The sequence below is a fragment of the Melospiza georgiana genome, chromosome 3 (genome assembly GCF_028018845.1).
Source record: "Melospiza georgiana isolate bMelGeo1 chromosome 3, bMelGeo1.pri, whole genome shotgun sequence".
In the NCBI taxonomy this organism is placed as follows: Eukaryota; Metazoa; Chordata; class Aves; order Passeriformes; family Passerellidae; genus Melospiza; species Melospiza georgiana.
Genome location: NC_080432.1, coordinates 37536883 through 37559305, shown reverse-complemented (window position 1 = coordinate 37559305; position 22423 = coordinate 37536883). Strand labels below are relative to the sequence as shown.

Here is a 22423-nt window from a genome sequence, read left to right as displayed (position 1 = left end):
GGTAATAAATGTGAAGGGTTTTATGTGAATAAAGAATTAATTAGATAAAATAATGTAACAAAATTTGTTGGTCTTGTTGCCATATTTCATGGCCTAGTGCTTAAAACACAAATGTTTATAAAATGTGTTCTTCTGAACAAGTGAGTTCTATGGCTATTCATATTGGTACTGTACCTCTGCAAAAACTTTTTCTTTAACAATTTTTGGCTACTGAGAAGTTTGCCATTTACAACCCTGGAATTTTAATCAATATAAAATTTCAATATTTGATCCAGAAGTAAGTTTGAAACAAAAAAATTAAAGTTAAACATCCACAGGATTATTCTTCAGCAACTGAAGATCTATCATAATTATGGACTGTCAAAACAAATGAAAAGCAGCCATGTAACACATATATTATTCCTCAGGGATTATTTTTAAAAATGAATCTGGAAAAATTGATTGAATTTGGCTTCAAGTTCACTGAATCTTTTTAATATTAAAAAATAAAACCCAAAACCAACCCCAAACATCAACATGGTATTCAGTCTGGAATGTCAACACAACCAGAAATTTCAGCATTGCAATCCTTGCATTATTGTAATGGATCTGAGATACTCTGTTGATGCTTGAAATGCAGCCCTTTCAAAAGTACTTCCAAAAATTAAAAAAAAAAGTATTTCACAACTAATGTTCTTGTAAAAAAAAAAAAAGTTGAATATTTTAAGAGATCACTGAATTATCAATCTTCTGCATTATTATGAGAATGAACAGACTTTTCATTTGGAAATCATGAGCATTTTTGGTTCTGTTATTTATTAGTTTTAAATATTTTACATAAAATCAGACAGAGAAGAAACAGAAGGAATAAAGCAGATGTCCACATACTCATAGAAGTATTTTTTGAAGTGTTTTTCCTAAAAGGACTACTGAAATATTTGGAAGCAGAAGGGGTTTTTTAATGTTTAAACACAGTTACTGTTTGGCAGACATGCTCAGCACTTGCCCCTTCCATCAATTTCTGATACAACTGTAAATGCATAGAATCCTCCAAAGGAAGATTGATTCTTTCTGCCTTGGGGAACATTTTATACATTTTTTTGCAATAAGAATTTAAAAAAGAAAACACTAAAGAGGATCATGAAAATCTAGGAAATCTAGAACTTCAATATTGGAATTCTTACCCAGGCACTCCAGAAATACTCCACTCTGCTTTAAATTTTTTGCACTGCTTTTTTACCAATACTGTAGTAAGAGCCACGGAGAGGACCAGTTGTACTAAGAACTCGACAGCTACAGATCAGAAATTACAGTGCTGCTCCCAAAACCCTACAATTCAATACTGAAAAATGAATTAAAGCACTTAACAGCACAAGCAGGCAAGATGGCATTTCTCTGTAGCACAAGTGTAGCTTATCTAGTGAGCCTGATATACTGTTAAGTACTAAGTGTTGACATACATTTTTTTCTCCTTAATTTAGAGAGCCTCACAGAGAACACAGCACTTGGAAGACAGTGTTTTCTCTCTTTCTGTTGCTAAAGGCCTTGACAGCTGCACTGGCTGTGCCAAGACAGCACAGTGCCTAATGAGGATTTCTGTCATTAGGGTTTAATATTTGAACTTGATGACATTTGATGAGATGTTATGAATTAGTAAAATTGGGGCCATTTATTAAGATAGCATCTTGAATCCTCAATGCTATAAAAGGATTCTACTATACACATGCCATTAAAGATTAAAAGAGGAAAACAATCCCAACAATGTATTCACTAAATACAGTCATGCAGAGGGTAACAGAAAAGAAAGGCATCACTAACAAAATTACTTAAATTAAAATAAATACACATCTGGCCTCCTTCCAGAGATTCTTGCTTATAGCCCTCAAACTTATATGGATTCCTTGAGTATCTCTGCCTTTGGGTGCAGTGTCTTTGAGCTCTACCTCTTTGGTTCTGATAGAAACTCAGCCTATAGGTCACAGCAGCCTTTTGTTCTCCATTGACTCAAGAGGCTTGAAAACCAGGTATGTCTGAAAGGAAAAATCTTCTTCAAGGGAGCCAAGTAACCAGCAGTGAATGTAATTTAGCTAAGATGAATTTTGTTTTATTTTAGAAAATCTATTTGTCATCTGGGTTATGGAAGGCAAAGTCTTGAATATAAGTACCAAATTGACCTCAACACAAGACCAAGGACCATGAAATCATCTGCTCCCCTTATTATAGCAGACTTCAGCATCTCTGTCTTGTTTTCTTCAATCTTTCTGCTTTCACTAATCCTCACTCAAGAAGCATCAAGGTTAAACATTAACATCCACAGACTAAGGCTGCTACTACCTTTGCCTTCTCTTCATACAGACTCCCATTCACATTTGAAATGCAGTTCAGATTAGATAGCTTAGAATAAATATCCATGCATTTCTCTGTCTCAGTGCAGGATAAAAAGCTCTCTCCTCCTCCACAATAAATGTCACGTCTAGTAGGAAAAAACAGTCATGAAAGCAAAGCTTTTACAAAGCAATACAAAATATTCTAAATCATCCTCATTCCATTCTTGGTCCAGAGCCTTACCCTGGTGCTTCACATCCCACAGGCCATTCAAATCCCTTCTCAACTCTGCAGTAATGTCACCTATCAGCCTTTGGCCACCTGCTTCTGTCAACAGGATGGACTTGAGAGCTGCATTACCAGTGGGATGTTGCAGTTGCAGATTTGCAATTCCTTGCTTTTTTTGGTTGATTACTTTAAACTGCTATTTCTACCAAGAACCTGTAAAACAAACTGGCCAGGCTTGGACAGAACACTTTCAGTGGCTGATCCACTTCCACCAGCATGTAATAGTCACGTTCAAAGCAACTATCAACTTTAGAAATTGTTAGGTTTTCACTGCTGTATTGAAGAAACCAGTTTAATATAGGTAAGACAACTTAATACATTTATGTTCCCTGTTTGGAGACATATCCTTATTAAGAGTTCAGGATTGTCATGCCAGCTACAGGAATATTATGGAAAGCAGGTGGGAGACTAATGTAAAAAGGAAATAAAGCAGATGGATAGGGAGAGGTCAAAAATATTAAACCAAGCAGTGCAAACGGCTCTTTGCAATGAAGTCCTTTCTAAGCGACTCACTTTCCATCCCTTTTTCTTCACCTTTTGGTTTTTACCCTTTTACTAGCTACCCCATTTTTTTTTCTGCTACTGGCCACACTTGCAGTCTTCTGTGCTGCACTAAAGCAAGTATCTGCCATCCCATCCTGCCTGTTCTTTGCTCTCCTACCTTCATTGCTATAAGTATATTCATATTTAAGTCGAGCATCCTGTCCCTCAAGGACCTATGCTAAAAAACAATTCACCAGACCATTCACACATGGCAAGTGTAAACCAACTAATACCTGCCTTCTTTGCTAAGGAAAAAGCTTTCACCTATTTCTTTGGATCACACACTGTGACAACAACTTGTATCACCAACATTTATGATTTACTATTCCCATCTAAAGCTTTTCTGAATGTGTCTCTGTGCAGATGCAGTCTCTCAGATGAGGACAAGGAGAGAGACTCTGGCACTGTCTCATGCCACTCAGAAGTTGCTTCTGTTTCTGTGGAGTGCTAATGACTCCCAGAAAGCATGAGGCATCCACACTAAGGGGCCCCAGGGACTGAATTCTTCAGGCAACAATTCAAAATGCACACAAAATTCAACAGAAGGCTTTGCCTTAATACCTCCCCAAAAATCACATTCTTTCCTTTCAGAGATGACCACTGGAAACTCCCATGAAAGTGTGCCATGTCAGCATGGAGAGCCCCTACACTGCCTTTAATCATGACAGCCAAACACAACCTTCTGCTGCTTACACAGACTCAAGTTGTGGCCAGCACCATGGCAGCCAACTCCTCATGCTCCAGGGCTATCAGTAACATATGCAGCAAATGGTCCTGTGCTCAAATCTCTAACTTGGCTTTCAAAGTGACATCCTTATTCATTTTCTCCTACTATTTTAAATAAGAATTTACTACAAGCAATACTGACTATTTTGCTATTCAAAAAGAGAATTAAACAAAAGCTCAGCTAAAATAACATAAATTTTCTGAGAGACTGGAGCAAGAAGATAAGCACGAGAATTTTCTCTGCTCAAATGAGATATAGTTCACCTGAATTAAAAGATACTCAGCTTGAATGTTACAGTTCAGAGGAAAAATTAAGTCCATTGTAGAAATCCAAACTTATTTACCAGTAGTAATTCATAAACTCTCAACTAGGTCTTTTGTTTCCTCTTTATATAAGAAATGTGCAAATCATATTTTATGGTTTCTTCTTTTTTTTTTTTAAATCCATTTTAAGAAAGGTTTTTAAATTTTAAGACTGATGTCATCCAAAAAGGAACAAAAGGAAACATAGGTATTGTCCTAAAGTTCAAACTACTTTATGTGTGAATCAATGTCAGCCCTTAGATTACACTGAAAGTATATGGGATCTTAAATAAAGTGCTTTTAATAGCATTTCGAGACTGTTTCCCTTGTCTCTACCCATGAAACTTTCCTGCAAGGCAAGCATGTGGATGTCCAAATCACCAAATCACAGCATATACTGAGTTGGAAGGGACCCACATCAATCATGAAGTCCAACTGCTAAGTGAATGGGGCTTGCACAGAGATCAAACCCACAATTTGGTTATTAGCACCATGCTCCAAATAGCTGAGCTCATCCCAATTTATTTCTCCCTGAAGCTCTCCTAACATGGTTCTATTAATTTAATAACCTATGAAAGCAAAAAGAGAATTTGTAGCAATTGAGTTTCTATTATGTTACTGTAATCTCTGCATTACAAGGCAAGTGTTTAGCAAATGCTAAGAAGCTTGAGTTTGTAGGTTCAAGTTATAATAATCTCACACTGTCTGTTTGGTGGCAACTGGATCTAGGACAAGCAGTTTAATGGAGTCAAAGTGGTGCCTCCAGCAATTCTGAGGATGCATAGAAGCATTTCCCTTCAGCCTTTGAACAGTGAGCAACAAGCCAGAGCCTAAAGGAGATAGGGAATCCTTCAGGAAAGCATAATCACATCAGATCCACACTGCAAAATCTGCAAAAGAGAACTGTCAGAAGGGGAAACAATCAAGAGTATGTAAAACAAAAAGCATGTAAAATCATGGTGCCAAATCTCTATTTCTACACCTCCTTACCACTCCTTTTCAGCTCCCTTGGGCTGTAGAATAGGATACAGCACTCTAAAAAGAACATGCCTGCCCCACCAATGGTACTGCAAGCTCTGATATTCCCTGTGAAAACAGAACTCAGATTTTCCCATTTTAAAAGCCTAGGCCGCTACATATTGAGCCAAATGAAACTCTCTGTGAGCAATTGCCATCACAGAACCTACGCAAGACAAGGGAGCCAGATATGGTTCAGCAAAATTTACTGTGAAAAATCTTTAAGAAGGAGGATATTGTCAAAAGACACATTTCCAACAAAATTTTCACTCAGATGTTGTGTGGTCAGCAAGTGCTTCCATCCACCTACAGACACCTGCACTCACACAGGTCACGTCTTCCTTGGGAGGAATCTATAAATAGAGATGCAAAGCACAGCATGAAGAACCCCAATCTATCTATAGGCTCTGTGAGGCTGAGTGTGTTCTGCCAAAGAAAAGTTCCTGCACAATGCAGAGGCAGATGTTGCTAGCAGCATTTGCTTGGAGGGCTCCCTATTTCTGCAACCCTTTAATGTGTGTAAGGACTTGGCTCAGGAACAGTTCCCTTCAGCTTTCCCTGCTGTTACTCTACTCACTCCACACTTCAGTCCTCTTCCCAGCAGAGCTGTTACTGAGCTTCCCTCTTCCTCTCACAAGGGACTTTACCAGTGCTCTCCCACGCTGTAACCTGATCTTCTGAACTTCTTTCTCCTATGCAGGGAAATAGATAGAGAGATAAGGAGCTAGAGAGATCTTTCATACTCCCAGTTTTACAGTATCCCTCTGCTGATGGCAGTAAGAAAGCACAGACAGGTATACAACAGCAGACTGAGTATTTACGAAGGAAAGCCATCACTGATCATGTGGCACCTTCAAGACTTCCTGAAACAGGAGTTACACTACCATCTGAAGAGACTGATCCATAAATGGAACATGCTTACAGAATGTCACTGAGACTACAGGATGCTGCAGGAAAGATAATTAGGAGACTGTCAGCTGAAAGATATCATGGAGTAAAGGTTCCTGCTGCTGGCAGAATACAAGCCTCAAAAATAAATGTCATCAAAACTGTGCATGATTTTCAATGTAGAAGACACTGATCTCATGGCAGAAATTAATTGTTATGTTATATCTGATATGCTAAATGATTCATTAATAAAGAATGTTTTCTACAAGAAAGATTTCTCAAGTAACCAGACAACTGACATTGGTATTACTCAACTTAAGTGTGTCTGTTTTGGTTTATTTTTGTGAATAGTCAAATAGAAACCCCTTAGAATACAGCCTGCTGACAATCAATCAAAAAATCAAGATGTTTTGCCTGAGTATAGTGATAAGTCAGCCAGCTCTGAATGGCTTTATCCCACAGCAGTACTTGGAAGAAGAGCTTACAGATAGTAGCTGTGAAAGGGATTCTAGGCACGTATTAGGACCTAGAAAAATCCATCCTTGCATCCCATCTTCCACAATTTAAGCTGTATTTACAGGAGTAACCATACTCCAAAAATACTCCAAGAAGGAGAGGACAGAAGAGGAGTGATGTGCAGAATGAAAGAGATGATGCAGAGAATCTGATACCCCACACCATGTGAAGTATATGGTGTTACTTAAGTGCATCTTACCATCAGCCATGAAGCCCAGATTAATCCAAAATGCTATCTCATTTGTGAGCTCCAAGCCTGCTCAGGGACACAAACCTAAAAACAAGTATGACCTGGAGGTTCACTCCAAAAGCATATTTCTGATTAAAGCCTCTCTGCTGAATGTATCTAGAGAAAATGTCTGGTTTTGCCCCTTATATTTCAATTTCTCCTCTCTAGCACACTGGACAACTTTTGTTTTACATTTATAGATCCAAAGAATTTCAGACATTTCACCAGAGTTGCAGGTCCAGACTTTTCTTAGACTGTATCTTGTCTGAGTGGCCATGGCAGACACACTGCAAGGTCCTGGTTTCCTATTCACTCAGTCTAGAGACTCAACCAAAGGCTACAACAGCTTCCTTGCCATGGAAAACTGTGCCCAGGAGCAACCCAGGAGATGACTCTTTGGCTCTGCATCTTAGACACATCCTTAGCTAAAACACAACCAAAAGACTTCACAAGATGTGCCTAGTGCTCTCACAAGGATGCTTAGGTGTAAAGTACGGCTACTTGAAGGCACCAGCTGTTGAATTGGTAGGAAACAGGGATCCTCTGGTGGAAAAACTGCTGTTATTCCTGCTCCTTCCTGAGCAGCATGAATTCACTGCATTCTATCAAAGAGTATTGCCTCAGCATGTACCCAGAGATCACTCTGCCCTAATTTGAGGGTGGAGCTCCAACAGTTTATATCTTCAGCACATTAGAACACAGAAGTTTCCAACTTTTGCCATTTATTACTTATGAAAACTGTTACTAAAATTCATCAAGTGAAAGGTGACTTTCATCTATGCATGTTCCTTATAGCCTGAGGCACGACAGAGAAGTGGTAAAATGTGACATGTACTAAAATATTAATAAACTGACAAGTTTTTAAACCCAATCTCATGATTTTTGAGCAGCTGGTGTTGACAATCCTACATGTTCATTGATTATTGCCTTCTCCATGGAATTGCTTGAGTAAATACAGAGCAGCGTTATTGTTGGGAAAGGACAGATTAAGTCCAAATATAGCTGTATAGAATGCTCTGAAATGTGTCTCATAACAACTGAAATTAAGCATGACTGACAAGTGGGCACTGGGCCAAGAAAGCATAAGACTTAGGTATTCAAGTCAAGTGCCTGGCATAAATTGTCCTGTTCGGTTCCAACACAATTGTAACTTAGTTGTTAATATTGAGAAACACTGCATGGCATCTTTGTCTAGTCCATCACAACACCTTACTATTGATCTTTTTCAAATGAGACATTTGTACAGAACATTTTCCCTAACACAACTGCAAGGGAGGTTTTTGTTGGTCTGGGTTTTTTGTTTATAACATAATCTTATTCAGGAATTTTTTTTATAATACTGCACTGAGGATGTGGCTGTCTCTGGACTCCAGCCTGTGAATGCGCACATGAAAATGCTGAAAAGAAGGAATTAAATACAAGGACAATGAATCTTCCTCCAGTATCTACAACATATCTGAGAAAAAGAAACTTTTGCTGTGTACTGTAGATTATTTGAGAGAGAAATGCTTACAGCCCAGGGAGGGAAAAGGAAGAGGTGACAGAAGACTGGTAGCAGTCTTTTGCCTCTCAAAGTCCAAGGATATCATTCATTTTATTTGGGAACTTATTTTCCTACACACACAGTGTTTAAAGGAAAAGTTCAGAACAGTAAGATACTGCAATCATGAGATTTCATTTCTGGTTATAAAAGAAGAAAATGTCTTGCAGCAGAAAGCATAGAAAGCATGCACACAAACTGTGACCTCTGGTTATCCATGCCAAAGTCAGTAGCCAGAGGCAAAATATCCAACCTTGCAGTGCAGCATTTCAGAACTGGGAAGTCTTAAAAGCCTTAGAGATAGGGCCTGGAGATTTTGAAATTACTCTCTCAAAACTAGAATGAACAGGGCTTTTATGTGATTATTATTTTATTGACAGCCAAAATTGAAGTCTCAATCAGATGAAAAAATTACTTTGCTTCTGCAATTCTGAAAATCAAAGAGAAAAAAAAGCAATGACAACAAAGCGGAAAAATAGTGAAAGCAATATGTACTGTAGGTTCCTCTAATGCTTTCCACATCTAGAAACTGGAGCATAAAAGAATATACAATAAAAAGAATTGCTCACCTGGAATAAAGCATTGTTTTCACAATTTCCATTCTGCTTTTATTCAGATAATACACAGTTGCAAAGAAATGGTCTATGAAAACCATAACCTACTGCCCCAGAAGTGTTATTCATTCTTCAGGCTTTACAATAATGACATCATAAAGTTTGGAATTCCTTAGTTTACTTCCTCAGACAAGTTCTGCATGGGAGCCTGAAAAGAATACTAGACATATGTAACAAGAGGTCGATACCTCCAGATAAGATTCAACCCCTTAAAAATGATTCCTGATCCCCATCATACAACACTGAACACAATGTCTTTATTGCCAAAATTGCTAGTAAGTAACTATTGCTATGAAGTATTTCACATGTAGAAGCCTTATCTCAATACAAAATAGTAGCCAGGAAACAGAAGTGAAATACAGAATTATTTCTAAATTTATAGAGAAGATATAAATGGCTGCCTCCCTAATACCATCTCCTTCAAAAAAAAAGGCAAGGATTCTGTTATGAGAAAGTTGCACATTAAAAACTTAGGTTAAATTTACGTTAATATTTTAAATCTACTACTCTTTTAAAATACTCTACAACTTTTATTAAAGATTATGAAAGAGAAAGCTCTTAGTTGTCAATAGAAACCTATTTCTAAGTCATCTCTGCTGTATGGAGTACATATGGGTGAAAAAGCACCAATAAATTCAGGTACAAGTTTTAGAGGTAACTACCACCCTACTGCCTATATAGACTTGATTTATTTCTTTCAGTTGATAAATCAAATGGAATGTGTTTGCAATATCAGCCTCTTGCATTAATAGAGCTTGTCTTGGTGATCATCTCCTAGTTTGGGGATTTGTAAATATTATGTATACACACACACACAAAGCAAATATTAAGCAAATCCAATCTAGTACTCTTAAAAATGAGTACTGCATAAACAAAACATAAGTGCACATGGCAATTTTATGTTCTACATCCACCCACACAGTTGTTCTCAGCAATTCAAGAACAGAGTTGCATGGGCAGATTGACAGAATTTGAGTTACAGACATCTGTGCTGAAATAATGATCAGCATATGATGGTTTTGTTCATTAAGCAACTGATTATGGTCTTGTTTTTTTATTTATTTTATCCTCAAAAAGAAAATAAATACAATAATCACAGCAACAACAACAAAGCAAAATAAACTCAAGGTACTCTGCTTCCTTCATTCCCTCCCAGACATCTACTCATCTTGAAACAGAATCTTAGTGCTATTCCAGGAACAAGCCATGATAAAGAAACTTGCACGTATGAAAATGGTGATCATAAAAATCTGGGAAAAAATGGAATAAACTGCCAGATCCTGTTTTCCTTAGCTGCTGCCAATATCACAGGGATCCCTAACAGACCAGATGTCCAACTGACAGCCCCCATGAATTGTTTGGCTCAGTGTCTAAAAGTGAGACCTCAGGTTAAAGTCCAAAGCAGAAACTCTTTTCCTTCCAGGACATTTTGTTTATGCTAACTGTACAAAGTTTTATGATCTTCCAAAATGCCTAATCTTTCTTTGAAGCCTTCTAGGGTGAGTGACCTCATTTTGCCCCATAACTTCCTATGGCAGCAAGTTTTACAGTCTGATTATCCACTATGTCAGCAGGCCTGATAAGCAAAGCAGTCTTGGCAAAAGTCTAGAGACTAAAGCAAGTGATGAACCACAAGTCTAAGACAAAACCAAGTTTCTTCCTTTAAAGGAAAGACTTTATGCTTTTTTTTTTTTTTGTCATGGAATGTTCTCATGCTCCTGTGGTACACAAACAACAGCAGAACTTCAATTTGTAACTGTAATTTTATTCATGTCATCTTCCCATGCCTCTCTCTTGCAAGGTAAACAATTCCCATCTTCAATTTTGTGAGCTAAAACAAGAGAGAGATCACACCTAGGTTTTTTTCCAACAGCTTGCGGCAGCAAAGTTTCACAGCTTACCTTTAAGCATCAAGACTTAAATTGATTAACTGAAAAAGAGGATAAATCTGTACCTTTTCCACAGCTTCCTTGGAGTTCCAGGGCACAAACCTTTTCTTTCTCTGGCTTTCAGTCAATACTGAATGATTTTTCAAGAATTTTATTCAAGAGCAACAATGAAGCAAGAACCAGGTACACAATGGTGTTATCTCAAGGCATGACCCACCCCAAAACCTCAGGTGGAACTGCAGCATGCATTCCTACTGGAACAAAAGGCAGAACAGCAAAATACAACACAACTTTAGGTTGGCACACTATTTCTTCTGGCAAATGCTGGTAGAACTGAACTGGAGGAACCTGCAGACAAATATACCCAGGATCATTATAATAAGAGCTAGATCCCATGGATTTCAAAAGGTCAGGACTGTTACCACACAAACCCACCTATGGTTCATATCATTCTACTAAAAGAATATGTGTCCCACACCTCCAGGGTTGTCTGCTCCATTACAGACAGACCTGTCATCAAACCATTTTTAGTTTATTTTTCTCAGGAATAAACAGAATCCTGAGCAGCAAATTCTTTTCAACCATAAATTATGCAGAACATCTTCCAGTTCTTTAATACTGCCTAGTCTTGAAAGCTACAGGGATTTCACAATTCTTCCTGTAACATTTACAAAATATTTCCATAAATTTCCTACTTACTGAGCAAATAACATATCCTCTCCAGTTAATGTTCCTGACACAGGGTACTACACATGGAGCACCCAGCTGGTTCTCTCCATAGGAGAACAGCACAGACAGAGTTTGTAGGCTTGAAATTTCCCCAAGAAGAAAACCTGCCTTCAGGGCAACAGGCACAGGCAAGAACTGGTGCAACAGAGACCCAGGGTTCTGGGTCATAGCCCTGCTCTCACAAGTGAATGGATGTGCAGGGCTCCCAAGGGCTTCCCCTGTACTGAGCAGTGGTAATCCTGTATAGGTTGATATAGAATAAATCTAAGGAAACTCAAGGCTCCCTTTTGCCACCACCAAACTCAAATTCTAAAATCTAAGTAGAAGGCGTTACACGGGTGGGTAAAGAAATCATCTCACACATTTTATATGGGTATTTTACTTTCTAAAATATCTCCTATGAATAGATCTTCCCCCAGTTTATAAGCAAAGCACATTTTAATAGTTTTCACTCAGTGCATGACCACAGATATTTTTATAGCACACATATCTTCAAAACTGCATGTGGGACTCTCAGTGAGCAATGATCTAACTGATGGAAGTCACTAATGATTAAATATTACCAATAAATGATCCTTTTCAGCCAGGCCTCAGTATGTTTAATCTCAGCCAGCCCACAGCATGAACTCCAGCCATGAATTCATGCTGCTAGGCTTGTCACAGCAGGATGCTCTGGGTCACTGACAGCACGCCAGCTGGCACCTGCCTGGGATCCAGAGCAGGCATGGAGGGATGGAGGAATACCACAGCCCAAGAGCTCTGTGCAGGGCAAGTCTGTGCCATGGCCCACGGCAGATGAGGGGCTGCTGGCTTCCCAGGAACACTACATTCACAGACAGAAGCAGCACTGTGTCCCAGTCCCCCGGTTTAGGATGCTGACTTCGTTTAGCAAGAGCCCTATTTTACACAACTTTAAACATTTCAGATGTTTTTGGAAGATGGCAGGAGAGAAGGAAATCCCTTGATAAGAGACGTGAATTGCTTGTTAGAGTGGAGACAGAGATTTAGCTCCAGAAAACAAAACCACTGTTGGATCTGTTGCAAAATGTGAAATATGTATAAATTTTCTTAAGAAAGGATGTTGTTTGATCTTTGTATACATTGCAGCCTAATCAAAAAGAAAGGAGAGGTAATCTGTGAAACAGATAGCAGCTAACAAGCAAACTCTCAGAGGTGTCCTGGGCTCAGAAAGACAAATTTCTTGTTGATAGAATTGCCTTATTAAACCTTATTAAGATTTAGGGCTTGACATGACTCAGTGATCTCAGACCTAGGGGAAGGTTAACAAAGGTTTAGGATGTAGGAAGAAGGATGTACCAATGATAGCGGACACAAAGAATGCAGAATTTACAGACCACAAAGACATCTGATGGAACGCCCAAGATAAGGAAGCCAACTCAGCAACTGTGCTGAATCAGCTCTGACTGGGTAAAAGGTATTCTGGGGAGAGGGAGGTGGCAACCACCGACTCAGACCATCAATAAACCCACAGACCCAAGAGAAGAGGAAGACTGAGCCTGTGGACTAATTAGTATGGGAAACAAAAAAAACCAAGAAAATTATTGACAAATAGAAGAGAGTATACTAAGTAATAAAAGAACTAGGCAACTTCTAGCCAATTACTATTCACGCCTCTGTTTGCTAAAATACATACAAAGTAAAAAGTTTTGGTAGTTGCTGCACTGGATTTCTGGAACACCACTGAGGACCCAGGCTTGCACACCTCTGAAATAAATATTCCGTGTGCCTGTAACAGCAATAGTGTGACCAGCAGGACCAGGGAAGTGATTTGTCCCCTGCACTGGTGAGGCCACATATCGAGTCCTGTGTCCAGCTCTGGGTCCCTCAATACAGGAACGACATGGAGGGGCTGGAGTGTGTCCAGAGAAGGGCAGTGGAGCTGGGGAAGGGTCTGGAGCACAAGCCCTGTGAGAGCAGCTGCGGGAGCTGGGGGTGTTTAGGGAGAAGGGAGGCTCCCGCACACCACCTTGTCACTGCCATTCCCGAACGGGGCTGTGGCCATGTGGGGGTCGGCCGCCTCTCCCAGGGGACCAGCAGCAGTATGAGAGGAAATGACCTCAAACAGCCCCTGGGGAGGTTTAGGTAGGAATTTCTTCACAGAAAGAGCGATTGGGCACTGAAATGGCGTGCCCGGGGCGGGTGGTGGAGTCACCGACCCGGGAGGTGTTTAAGGAAAGCCCAGACGTGCACTCAGTGCCCGGTCTAGTTACACGGATGCGGTCGCTCATAGCTGGGACGCGATGCTCCCGGAGGTCTTTCCCAACCTAAGTGACTCTGTGACTACAGCCTTGCGGCACAGCGGGTGCCCGCTGGGTAAGACCCAGCAGAGCGGCGCTCCCCACCCGGCGCTGCCCTCACGCCGCGGGCGGCGCGCACGGGCCGGGCCGGGCGGGGCCCTGTGGGAGGCACCGCCCGCGCGCTCCGCCCCGGCACCCGGTGTGGGCGGAGCCTCGCCTCCCGCCTGCGCCGATTGGCTGGAGCCAAGCACGCCCCGCCCGCCCCGGGCTCGCATCCTGCCCCCCTCCCGCCCCGTCCCTGCCGTTGCCGCCCCGCCGCTCCGGGGGCTCGGCTGCCCTGCCTGACTGGAAATTGCCGCCGGCCTCGTTTTTCCGGGAGCGGCGGGCGCGCTCGGGAGAGGCGAGTTCGCACTGCTTCGGCGCAGGCCACTGTATTTTTTCGAACTTTTCTGTTTTTCAGTCTCATTCTTTCCGCGCCCTCCCGCGCAGGCGTCCCTGCGAGCCGGCGGGGCCCTTGGGCGTTACGGCGGCGCAGAAAAGCCGGCGCGGGGCGGGGCGGGGCCTTTCGGCCGAGCCGTCGCAGCCGGTGCCCGCCCCGGCCCGCCATGTACTACAAGTTCAGCGGCTTCACGCAGCGCCTCACCGGGGCCACGTCGTCCGCCGCCTACACCCCACAGGTAACACCCGCACCCGGCCGGGGCTGCGGCACCGCGGGCCTTGGGTGAGCCGGGCCGGGCTGGGCTCGGCCGCCCCCGCGGGCACCGAACGTACCCGGCCCCGCGCGTGACCTTGGGCGAGACCGGAGCGCGCTCTGCCTGCAGTCGGCTTTGGGATGTTACTGGGGGCTGTGGCAAGGAATTAACGCGCTTTCAGCACAGAGGACTGTTCCGGAGCTGAGCGGTGCCTGGCGGGGTTTTAAAATCTCCGGAGCGCGGAATCAGTTAGGTTGGAAAGGCCTCCGGGATCGTAGAGTCCAGTCTGTGACCGAGCGCCTCCGTGTCAGCTGGACCATGGCACCGAGTGCCGCGTCCTGGCTTTCCTGAAACACCTCCGGGGACAGCGACTCTGTCACCTTTTTTTCTTTTCATTTTATGGGTTAGGGTTTAGGGTTACAGTTTGGGGTTAGGTAGAGCCCTTGCGTGGTTGTGGGGTGGCAGCTGAGGCCCTTTGTGGTGGAGCTGTGGAGGGGCTGCCAGGCAGAAGCCAGCAGCGTCCCGGCTGTATCACCCTGTGAGCTGCTGATGGAGGAAAGCATCACTGTCCCAGCTCAACACTTACTGGATCACATCCAGGTGCTGTGTCCAGCTCTGGGCCTCCTGCTCTGGAAATGACAACTGGAGTGAGTTCAGCCGAGGTCAGCAGCCAGCCGAGGTTAGCAGGATGGAGCCAGGCTCTGCACAGGGGTCCGTGGTAGGAAGGCAAAGACACCAGGCGTAAACTGCAAGGAGAGGGGTTCAGGCTGGACAGAAGGAAAGACATTATCATGGTGGGAAGAGTCAGGCAGTGGAGCAGCTGCCTGGGGAGGGAGGCTGTGCCCTCTGTCCTCACAGGCTTTCAGGGCCAGGCCAGACAAAATCCACAGCCGCCTGCTGTCACCTTGCTCTGGACCAAAGAGCAGTAGAGAGCCCTTCCATCCCGAATTAACTTAGGATCTTAAATAAACATCGAGGTAACAGAGTTTCTGTCCCAAGAAGGTTTTTTGTCCTTGTCTCTCCCCATCACTTTGGAAGGCTTCCTGGATAGCTGTTGAGGGTCAGGGGTGCAAAAAAGGGAAGACACCAGAATAAATAATATTCGAGTATGTACAGCACTTACACAGTAGCAATACATCCAGCACTGCTGCAGTGATTGGGGCACTTCTTACCTCTCTAGACAAAGTTATGTTTGGAGAATAAACATTGATACTTCATAGTGGAGAGCAAAGGCTTGGGGGAGGAATGGGGAAGGACTTCAAGCCTAAACAGTAAAGAACCTCCTACATTTTTAAAAGTTACTTTCAGTCCCTTTTTATAATGTTATAAGACCAGATTTTTGGTAGAATTTCCTTTTTTTTTTTTTTCCCCTAAGCTTGACTGAATTCCCAGGTGACACACTTAGAGCCATCAGTCTGCTAAAAATGTTTTCAATAAACAGCAATTGAAATATAAGGGTAATCCCATGAGTGGTAAGGTGTTAAATTCAAAACAAAGTAAGATATTTTTTCCTATTGATTTCATTGCTCTGTTTATTAAAACTATAGTTCAGCATGTAAAGTGGTTTGCTTTTTATGCTTCTGTTTATTTTGATGTTTCTTGAAAAGTGAAGACATTCTGCCATTCAAATTCTCCTTGGTAAAATATGCAGTATACTAATTGTCTTTGTTCCGTGCAGTTACATTCTGGTGCTTCCCAACAGAACACTGTTTTGCTGCAGGTTTAAGCTTACTGTGGGCTTGCAAAATATCTGTCTAAGTGGATTTCAGAAATCATTTTGCTGACAATAACATAACTAACAGCTTAACAAAACAGCTAACTAACAACAGTTAACTAACAACTAACAAAAAACAACCTCTCAAGTTTGAAATCCATATTGTTCTTTCCATCTCAAACTTAGCATGCGTAGAAGACTTAATTTTGCATTTAACAAAGTTGTATAAAGTAGTCTGAACAATTTATCTTGTTTGAATAAATGGGAACTTCCTTAGCTAGTTGAGGGGTGAAAACTACTCTTCATATTTAGGAGGAGAATGACTGCCATAACCATTACAAATTCAATAAAAATATTAAAGAGTTAGCTTATGTTTAAAGTACAGTCACTGGAACCAGTTTCACAAGGTGTCAGATGAGGACAAGTACATGAACTTTTCCCTAGTTCTTCTATTGAACACAAAAGACATTTACTAGCAGGAATTTACTTGTACTACAGTATTTTCACTTCATGCAACTTATTTTGCTTGTAGCTATTTAAAGCCTTCATGAGCCACAGATGTTTTGATTTTAGCCGATATGAATTGCTTAGAATCTATAATATGTAACCTTTTATGCCCTAGATAATACTTAATAGGTACACAAAATCACTGTCCTTGGATTGTCATCCCAGTACAAAGACTGAAGTGGTTTTACCTAAGAGCCTTGTGTTAGTCATAACAAATATATTTAACTTAAGGCAGTGAGGTGTATTCTGTGAAGGACCTGCTACTTAGTTTAGAAGTGTCTAGGTTCAGTAGGTTCACAGAAATTGTTTTAATGCATGTTCTGCAACCTTAATTCTCAGAGTAACTTCCCCATTCCCCTTTGGTCCTTACCTCAGCTTCCTCTCCTTGCTCATTCTTGGATCTGTTTGAGCAACTCCCCTTACATTTAAAAATTTAGGAGTGGTGCTATCTCCATTAAATTATGCTTCAAGTCCTTAACTGTTTTTTACTGTCAGGAAAATGTAAATCTAACTTGTAGATTCATACTAGCAAGGTGTAAATTTGTTTTAACTTTGAGCCTGATGGCCAACCAACAGATACATTGGGTCCTAAGATCCTCAGACCTCTGACAGGAAAACAAACACACTCTGCAGAAGGGGTAGGCAGAGAACTCTTGTTTGCTCTCTTGGATTAGCTACGTGTCCTGACCTTTCATTGAGAACTTTCAGGACTTTGAAAAAGTCATTGCTGTAGCATGCTGATGAAATCAGCTGATGTTGACTCTTCTGCATAACTACATCTGCTGTACTTTGTCCAAGACTTGGAAAAAAATCATGTTATAGTGATTAAAAATAAAAGCTTAACACCTTAATATCAGAAGAGGAATTATTAATTATTAACTTTTTTTTTTAAATGAAGCATAGGTCAGATGTGTAGAGGCATTAATTCCTCAGTACTCTTCTGAGTGTAGTGAGACTCTGATACCAGTCATTAAATAAACCCATGGCTTTAGTAATGTTAAATACAGTGACCAAGGGTCATTTAAGATGTGTCAGTTCTTAAAAAATTTCTGCAGTGAAATTCAGCCTTTACATTACACTGTGGATTTCTCCTCAGCCATGCTAAGCTTAGTAAACTGGATGTGAGATAAAGCACTTGCCATTTTCTCTCAATAACCACAGGCAAGTAACAAGGTGGAACAGCCCCCCGTTTGCACTAATTTAACTGTGCTTGTTTGGGGTTGGCCAAGACTCAATTCACTTGGAATTCAAGTGAAATTTTTCATTGGTGAGGAACTTTAATTAATGCAGTGTCTGTGTTAAGCAAACTGACCTGTCTCCCTTCTGCAGCATGTGTTTGGTTGTACTCATTCCTGAAGCCAGTGAACAACATCAGTGTTTTTTATTTAAATTGCTGTGTGATGTCCTGGAGTGGCACCATGCTGCTTTGGAAGTAATTTACACCAGTACATGGATGATTATGTGAGTTTTCTGAACTGGTTCCATTTGATTTCACAATGAAGTTTGTCTCTTGAGTGGGGTCTGCAGAAGGGGCTCTTAAAAGCATCTGAACAGGAATGTATTTCCAAAGGCTGAAAGAGTATGCAATAACCTACAGTTGTTGATTTACTAACTACTGAAGTTATTGGAGGGCACTGCTCCTGAAAACATTGGGCTTTCAGGAAGGCAAAAGGGAGATTCAGAACTGGAAACTTTAGGGCACAGAAAAGATGTGCATTTTCACATTTGCTGTGATACTAACAAGCAAGAAGGCAAGAAAAGGTTTGGAGAAGAAGTCACCTGCACATTTAGTATAAACATCTGTTCTATAGTTATTTCTGTCAAATCACCAACTTTTAAAAGACAAATCTAATTAAGTACTTAAAGTTCCTATAGACAAAAATACTTGTCCAAAATTGCTTATTGCTTTCTTCAAGGCCTCTGATGTAGCTGGTACAAAGCCTTGAATATATAATTAGTAACTTCCCCTGGCTAACAATAGTTTCCTAGATGCTTCCTTCATTGCAGTGTGGCCAGAAGTGGTCACTGGTCTTAAATGATTTAGTGCTTGCCTTCTGTGCGAGCCTGCTCAGTAGGAAGAAAGAAATTCAGTTTTGCTGCTGCCTTTCACACATAACCAGAAAGGTCACAAGTGGATTCTAACATTTAGTCAGGCACTACAAGAGTGGGAAGCTGAACCTGCATCTTCAGGGTATAGCTCTGATGACCATTCCAGAGGCTATTTTGGGAGGCTGAGAAACCTGTTTTTTCTGCTGAAGATTCCTGTTGCAGCAGAGAATTTGCATAAGCAAAACACATCTGGTCTATGGCTGGCACAAAAGAGAGAGTGCCAGTCTGCTTCCAGCTCCAGTTATTGTCACACAGTTCTCTTCAATATAAAATGCATCAACTAGTCCTTTGAACAGAAACCAGAATTTCAGTGCAGTCTTGACCTGTGGCTGCTTCTGTTTGTAATAAAAACATGTTGCATTGAACTGACTGTACAATGCTTTTAATTTCTGTGGCAAGTTAGGAAAAAAAAAAAATTCAGCTGTTTTGAGAGACACAATGTGAAACATCACTGCTGCACGTCCAGATGTAATTTAAGTTTAACTACAGTAATAAAAACAAGGAAGCCACCTCATGTTGGCTGTGACTTTGTGCCCTTTGTCACAGAACTGAATTATGTCGTTTCTAGGTATGGCAAAGTAGAGTACAGAGTAGAGTACAACCTTGTGAACCAAAAGGAAGTTGAGCTGTGCTTCTCATGGGGCGTACATTGGGGTGTGGGAAGTTGCAGCAACATCTGAACTATAGGATGTAGTTACACCTGCACAAAATATCTGCTATATCAGGGTCTCTGAAGGGCCTTGAGCACCATTTACACTTCTGTGTGACCCAAATCATCCTCATACTTTTTTTTTTTTAAATCCCCAAACTATTCATCCAAATTATTTAAGGCTTAGTTATTTATGGCTACTGCTTGCAGCATTCAGGAGGTAGAACTTATTCCTCCTCACTCGGACCTTAGCATCAGGGATCCTTGATCCTAATCCTACTTCTCAGAGAGAGTCCTAGATAGTCTCTGTGTAAAACAGAAGCGGTAATTTGGACCAAGTACCAGCACAGAAAAATAACAGCTATAAATTCATGCCACGAGGAGATAGGAAAGGAGGCTGCTATTTTCCTTGCTAAGCTCTGACCCCAAGTTGTCACCAAGATATCAGTGGACCACCAATGTATTTGTCACAAGTCTTCATACCAGATAAATACTCTTTGTAATGTATCCTTTTAATGTCTGGCAGTGTGCCTGCCTAATGTAACAATTGGTATATTTACAAGTGATACACCTTGATATTTTAATCTCTATTTATGCAGGGACTCAAACCATTAGCTCCCACTGATTACCCACATCTGATTTTTGGGACAAGTAAACCTGCTCCAGGTTTATCACCAGCTGATTCTTTCTTGGGTAGAAACAAAGTGCCAGACCTACAGAAAGTTTTTCAGGTAATGACAACACTGGAGAGTGGGACATTTCTGTCCTTATTTAACATAGCTAACTACTTTTGCCATTCTACAATACCTGAATTCTGTAAAGTCTAGTCAAGAAACTGTCACATACAGTATAACCTGTGTACTTGTACTATACTGCAAAGTACATAATATGCCTTGAATAGTAGATAAATACAGAAAGTGGTTAAATGCAGCAACATTGTCTTTTTGCTGAAATTGGTCGTTGTACCATTTGACTATTGGAAGCACTTTCTCTCTGGGAATCCACATGTCTGCCTTAAAGCAGATGTGGAAGAGCAAAGCAAATTGTTACTCTTTTGTGTATAATAATTTGAATGTTGCTGAAGCTGTTTATAGTGCAGTATAAGAGCAGCACAGTAAAGTTTTCAAAGCCAGTTTGTTAGCTATGGAATTTCTAAACGTAGGACTTTTCTTAAAAAAAAATGAGTTAAGCTTTTGTTTAAGCCTCAAGAATGTGCTTTATATAATGTTCCCTTTTCTCTCTTACATGCCACTTCTATTTGGAATGTGTCAGTCTGACTCGGTGAATAATTTTTTATATATATCTTTTCACATTCTGTTGTTAGTGACACTTCTCCCATCCAGGTCCTCTTGAGAAACATTTCAAGATACATTCTTTCTGCTTGCACTTAACAGCTTTGGCTAACAAAATTAACTTGCCTTGCATTTGTCTTGCTAGACAAAAAACACTTGGTTGTAGTGAGCCCATTTGTCAGGAGGCTTCCCTCTCAGAAGTCTCTTAATTTACCTAAGTAGCTTATTCCTTAATGACCTCAGTATGGGTGTTAATTTCTTTTTTGCTTGTTTTCTCCTTGAACTCTTCCCACAGAGATCAGATGGACTGCCAGTACACCTGAAGCTAGGATATCCAGACAAGCTGCTCTATCGGACCACGATGGCTCTGACAATAGGAGGGACTTTCTACTGTCTGGTAGCACTGTTCATTGCCTCACAGCCAAAGAAACAAAAATAAATGAACCACACCTCATGGGACTCTCAACACTCCACTGAAGGATATCCTGCATGACCACTTTGCACTTAAATCTGTTCCCTGTGATCACATAGGGATCGTTATTCAGATCGGATTTCTTGGAGAAAATGTTTTAAAATCTGTTGCCTTATGTATTCTAAAACACCAATGTAAACAGAGAAATACAATATTTTAACATATGGTTGTAGTTTTTCTTGTCTTGCAGGAGTTAATAAACAGTTGGAGAAAGTTAAGCTTTGCCTTCCATCTCTCCCCCAACTTAAACAATGTTAGAGAGAGGACAGGACAAATCATTTGTGAGCTATGTACCACATTCCTTAGTGGAAGGATGCTGCTAGTTTCCAAAACACTAAAAGCAAAAAAAAAAAATAATTATAGCATACTGGGAACCTATTTCTGTCCTATACTTTTCCAAATCCTGGAACATTAGTAAATAATATTCCACCTCTGGTGGTAGGACAAAGGGCTTGTCTCTCTGGAGCATTTAAAGTGGATTTATTCCATAGCTGTAGCGTCACTGTATGCAGCAGAGTGCGCCATTATTATAGCATCAGTTACACTGGTTTCCTTTGTCCAGCTGTATTGCCATGCAATGAAGATAGCTACATGAACACTGAAAGAGTCAAGTCTCAAAAGTTTCAGAGCATTTCAGCACACCTGGTAGTGAAGTAAACATATTGGTGTACTTATAGGTTCAACTTGAAGATCTCACATAATAAAATTGATTCAGCTACCTTGCTGTCATCTTTTTGAGATGGAAAAGCTCTTAAAACCTCTCCCAGACCGCACTGTGTCTTTAACTGTAATTTTTGGTGAAACAGGTTGCTGTCATCATTCAGCTGCTTACTATTTCCAGTGCCTGCACATAGCTATTTATGTACACTCATTTCTGTGGATGAAAGAGAGATAAGCCAATACAGCCCTTTATATTACCCTTGTAATAGCAGAGCCTTGAACTGCAAGTTTCATACAAGTCTTCACAAAATGCATCCTCTGATTTCATAATTCCTCCTCTGCCCCTGAACATTGATTTACTGACCTCTGTAATGACCCATCTGTCTCAGAACTGTGCAGAAACAACCTTCAAAGTAAATAAGAAAAATAGTTGATAAAGGAAATGAAACTGCCTTTTTTCAATCTTTGCTAAAAAAAATTGGTT

General features: G+C 40.9%; 1 protein-coding gene across 1 annotated transcript; it reads left to right on the top strand.

The window, feature by feature from the left end:
• Window positions 1-14151: 14151 nt before the first annotated feature.
• LOC131081941 (cytochrome c oxidase subunit 7A-related protein, mitochondrial) lies at window positions 14152-21497 on the top strand. The gene is made up of 3 exons (XM_058021352.1): window positions 14152-14521; window positions 20115-20246; window positions 21103-21497. The coding sequence occupies exons 1-3, from the start codon at window positions 14450-14452 to the stop codon at window positions 21244-21246; spliced, it is 348 nt and encodes a 115-aa protein (XP_057877335.1). The 5' UTR covers window positions 14152-14449; the 3' UTR covers window positions 21247-21497.
• Window positions 21498-22423: the final 926 nt, after the last annotated feature.

What these genes read in the sequence shown, in the direction of transcription:
- LOC131081941 (XM_058021352.1), top strand. Translation starts at nt 14,450, where the DNA reads ATGTACTACAAGTTCAGCGGCTTCACGCAGCGCCTCACCGGGGCCACG. An exon ending in CCGCCGCCTACACCCCACAG is followed by an intron (nt 14,522 to 20,114) that starts GTAACACCCGCA and finishes CTATTTATGCAG; the next exon opens with GGACTCAAACCATTAGCTCC. An exon ending in ACCTACAGAAAGTTTTTCAG is followed by an intron (nt 20,247 to 21,102) that starts GTAATGACAACA and finishes CTCTTCCCACAG; the next exon opens with AGATCAGATGGACTGCCAGT.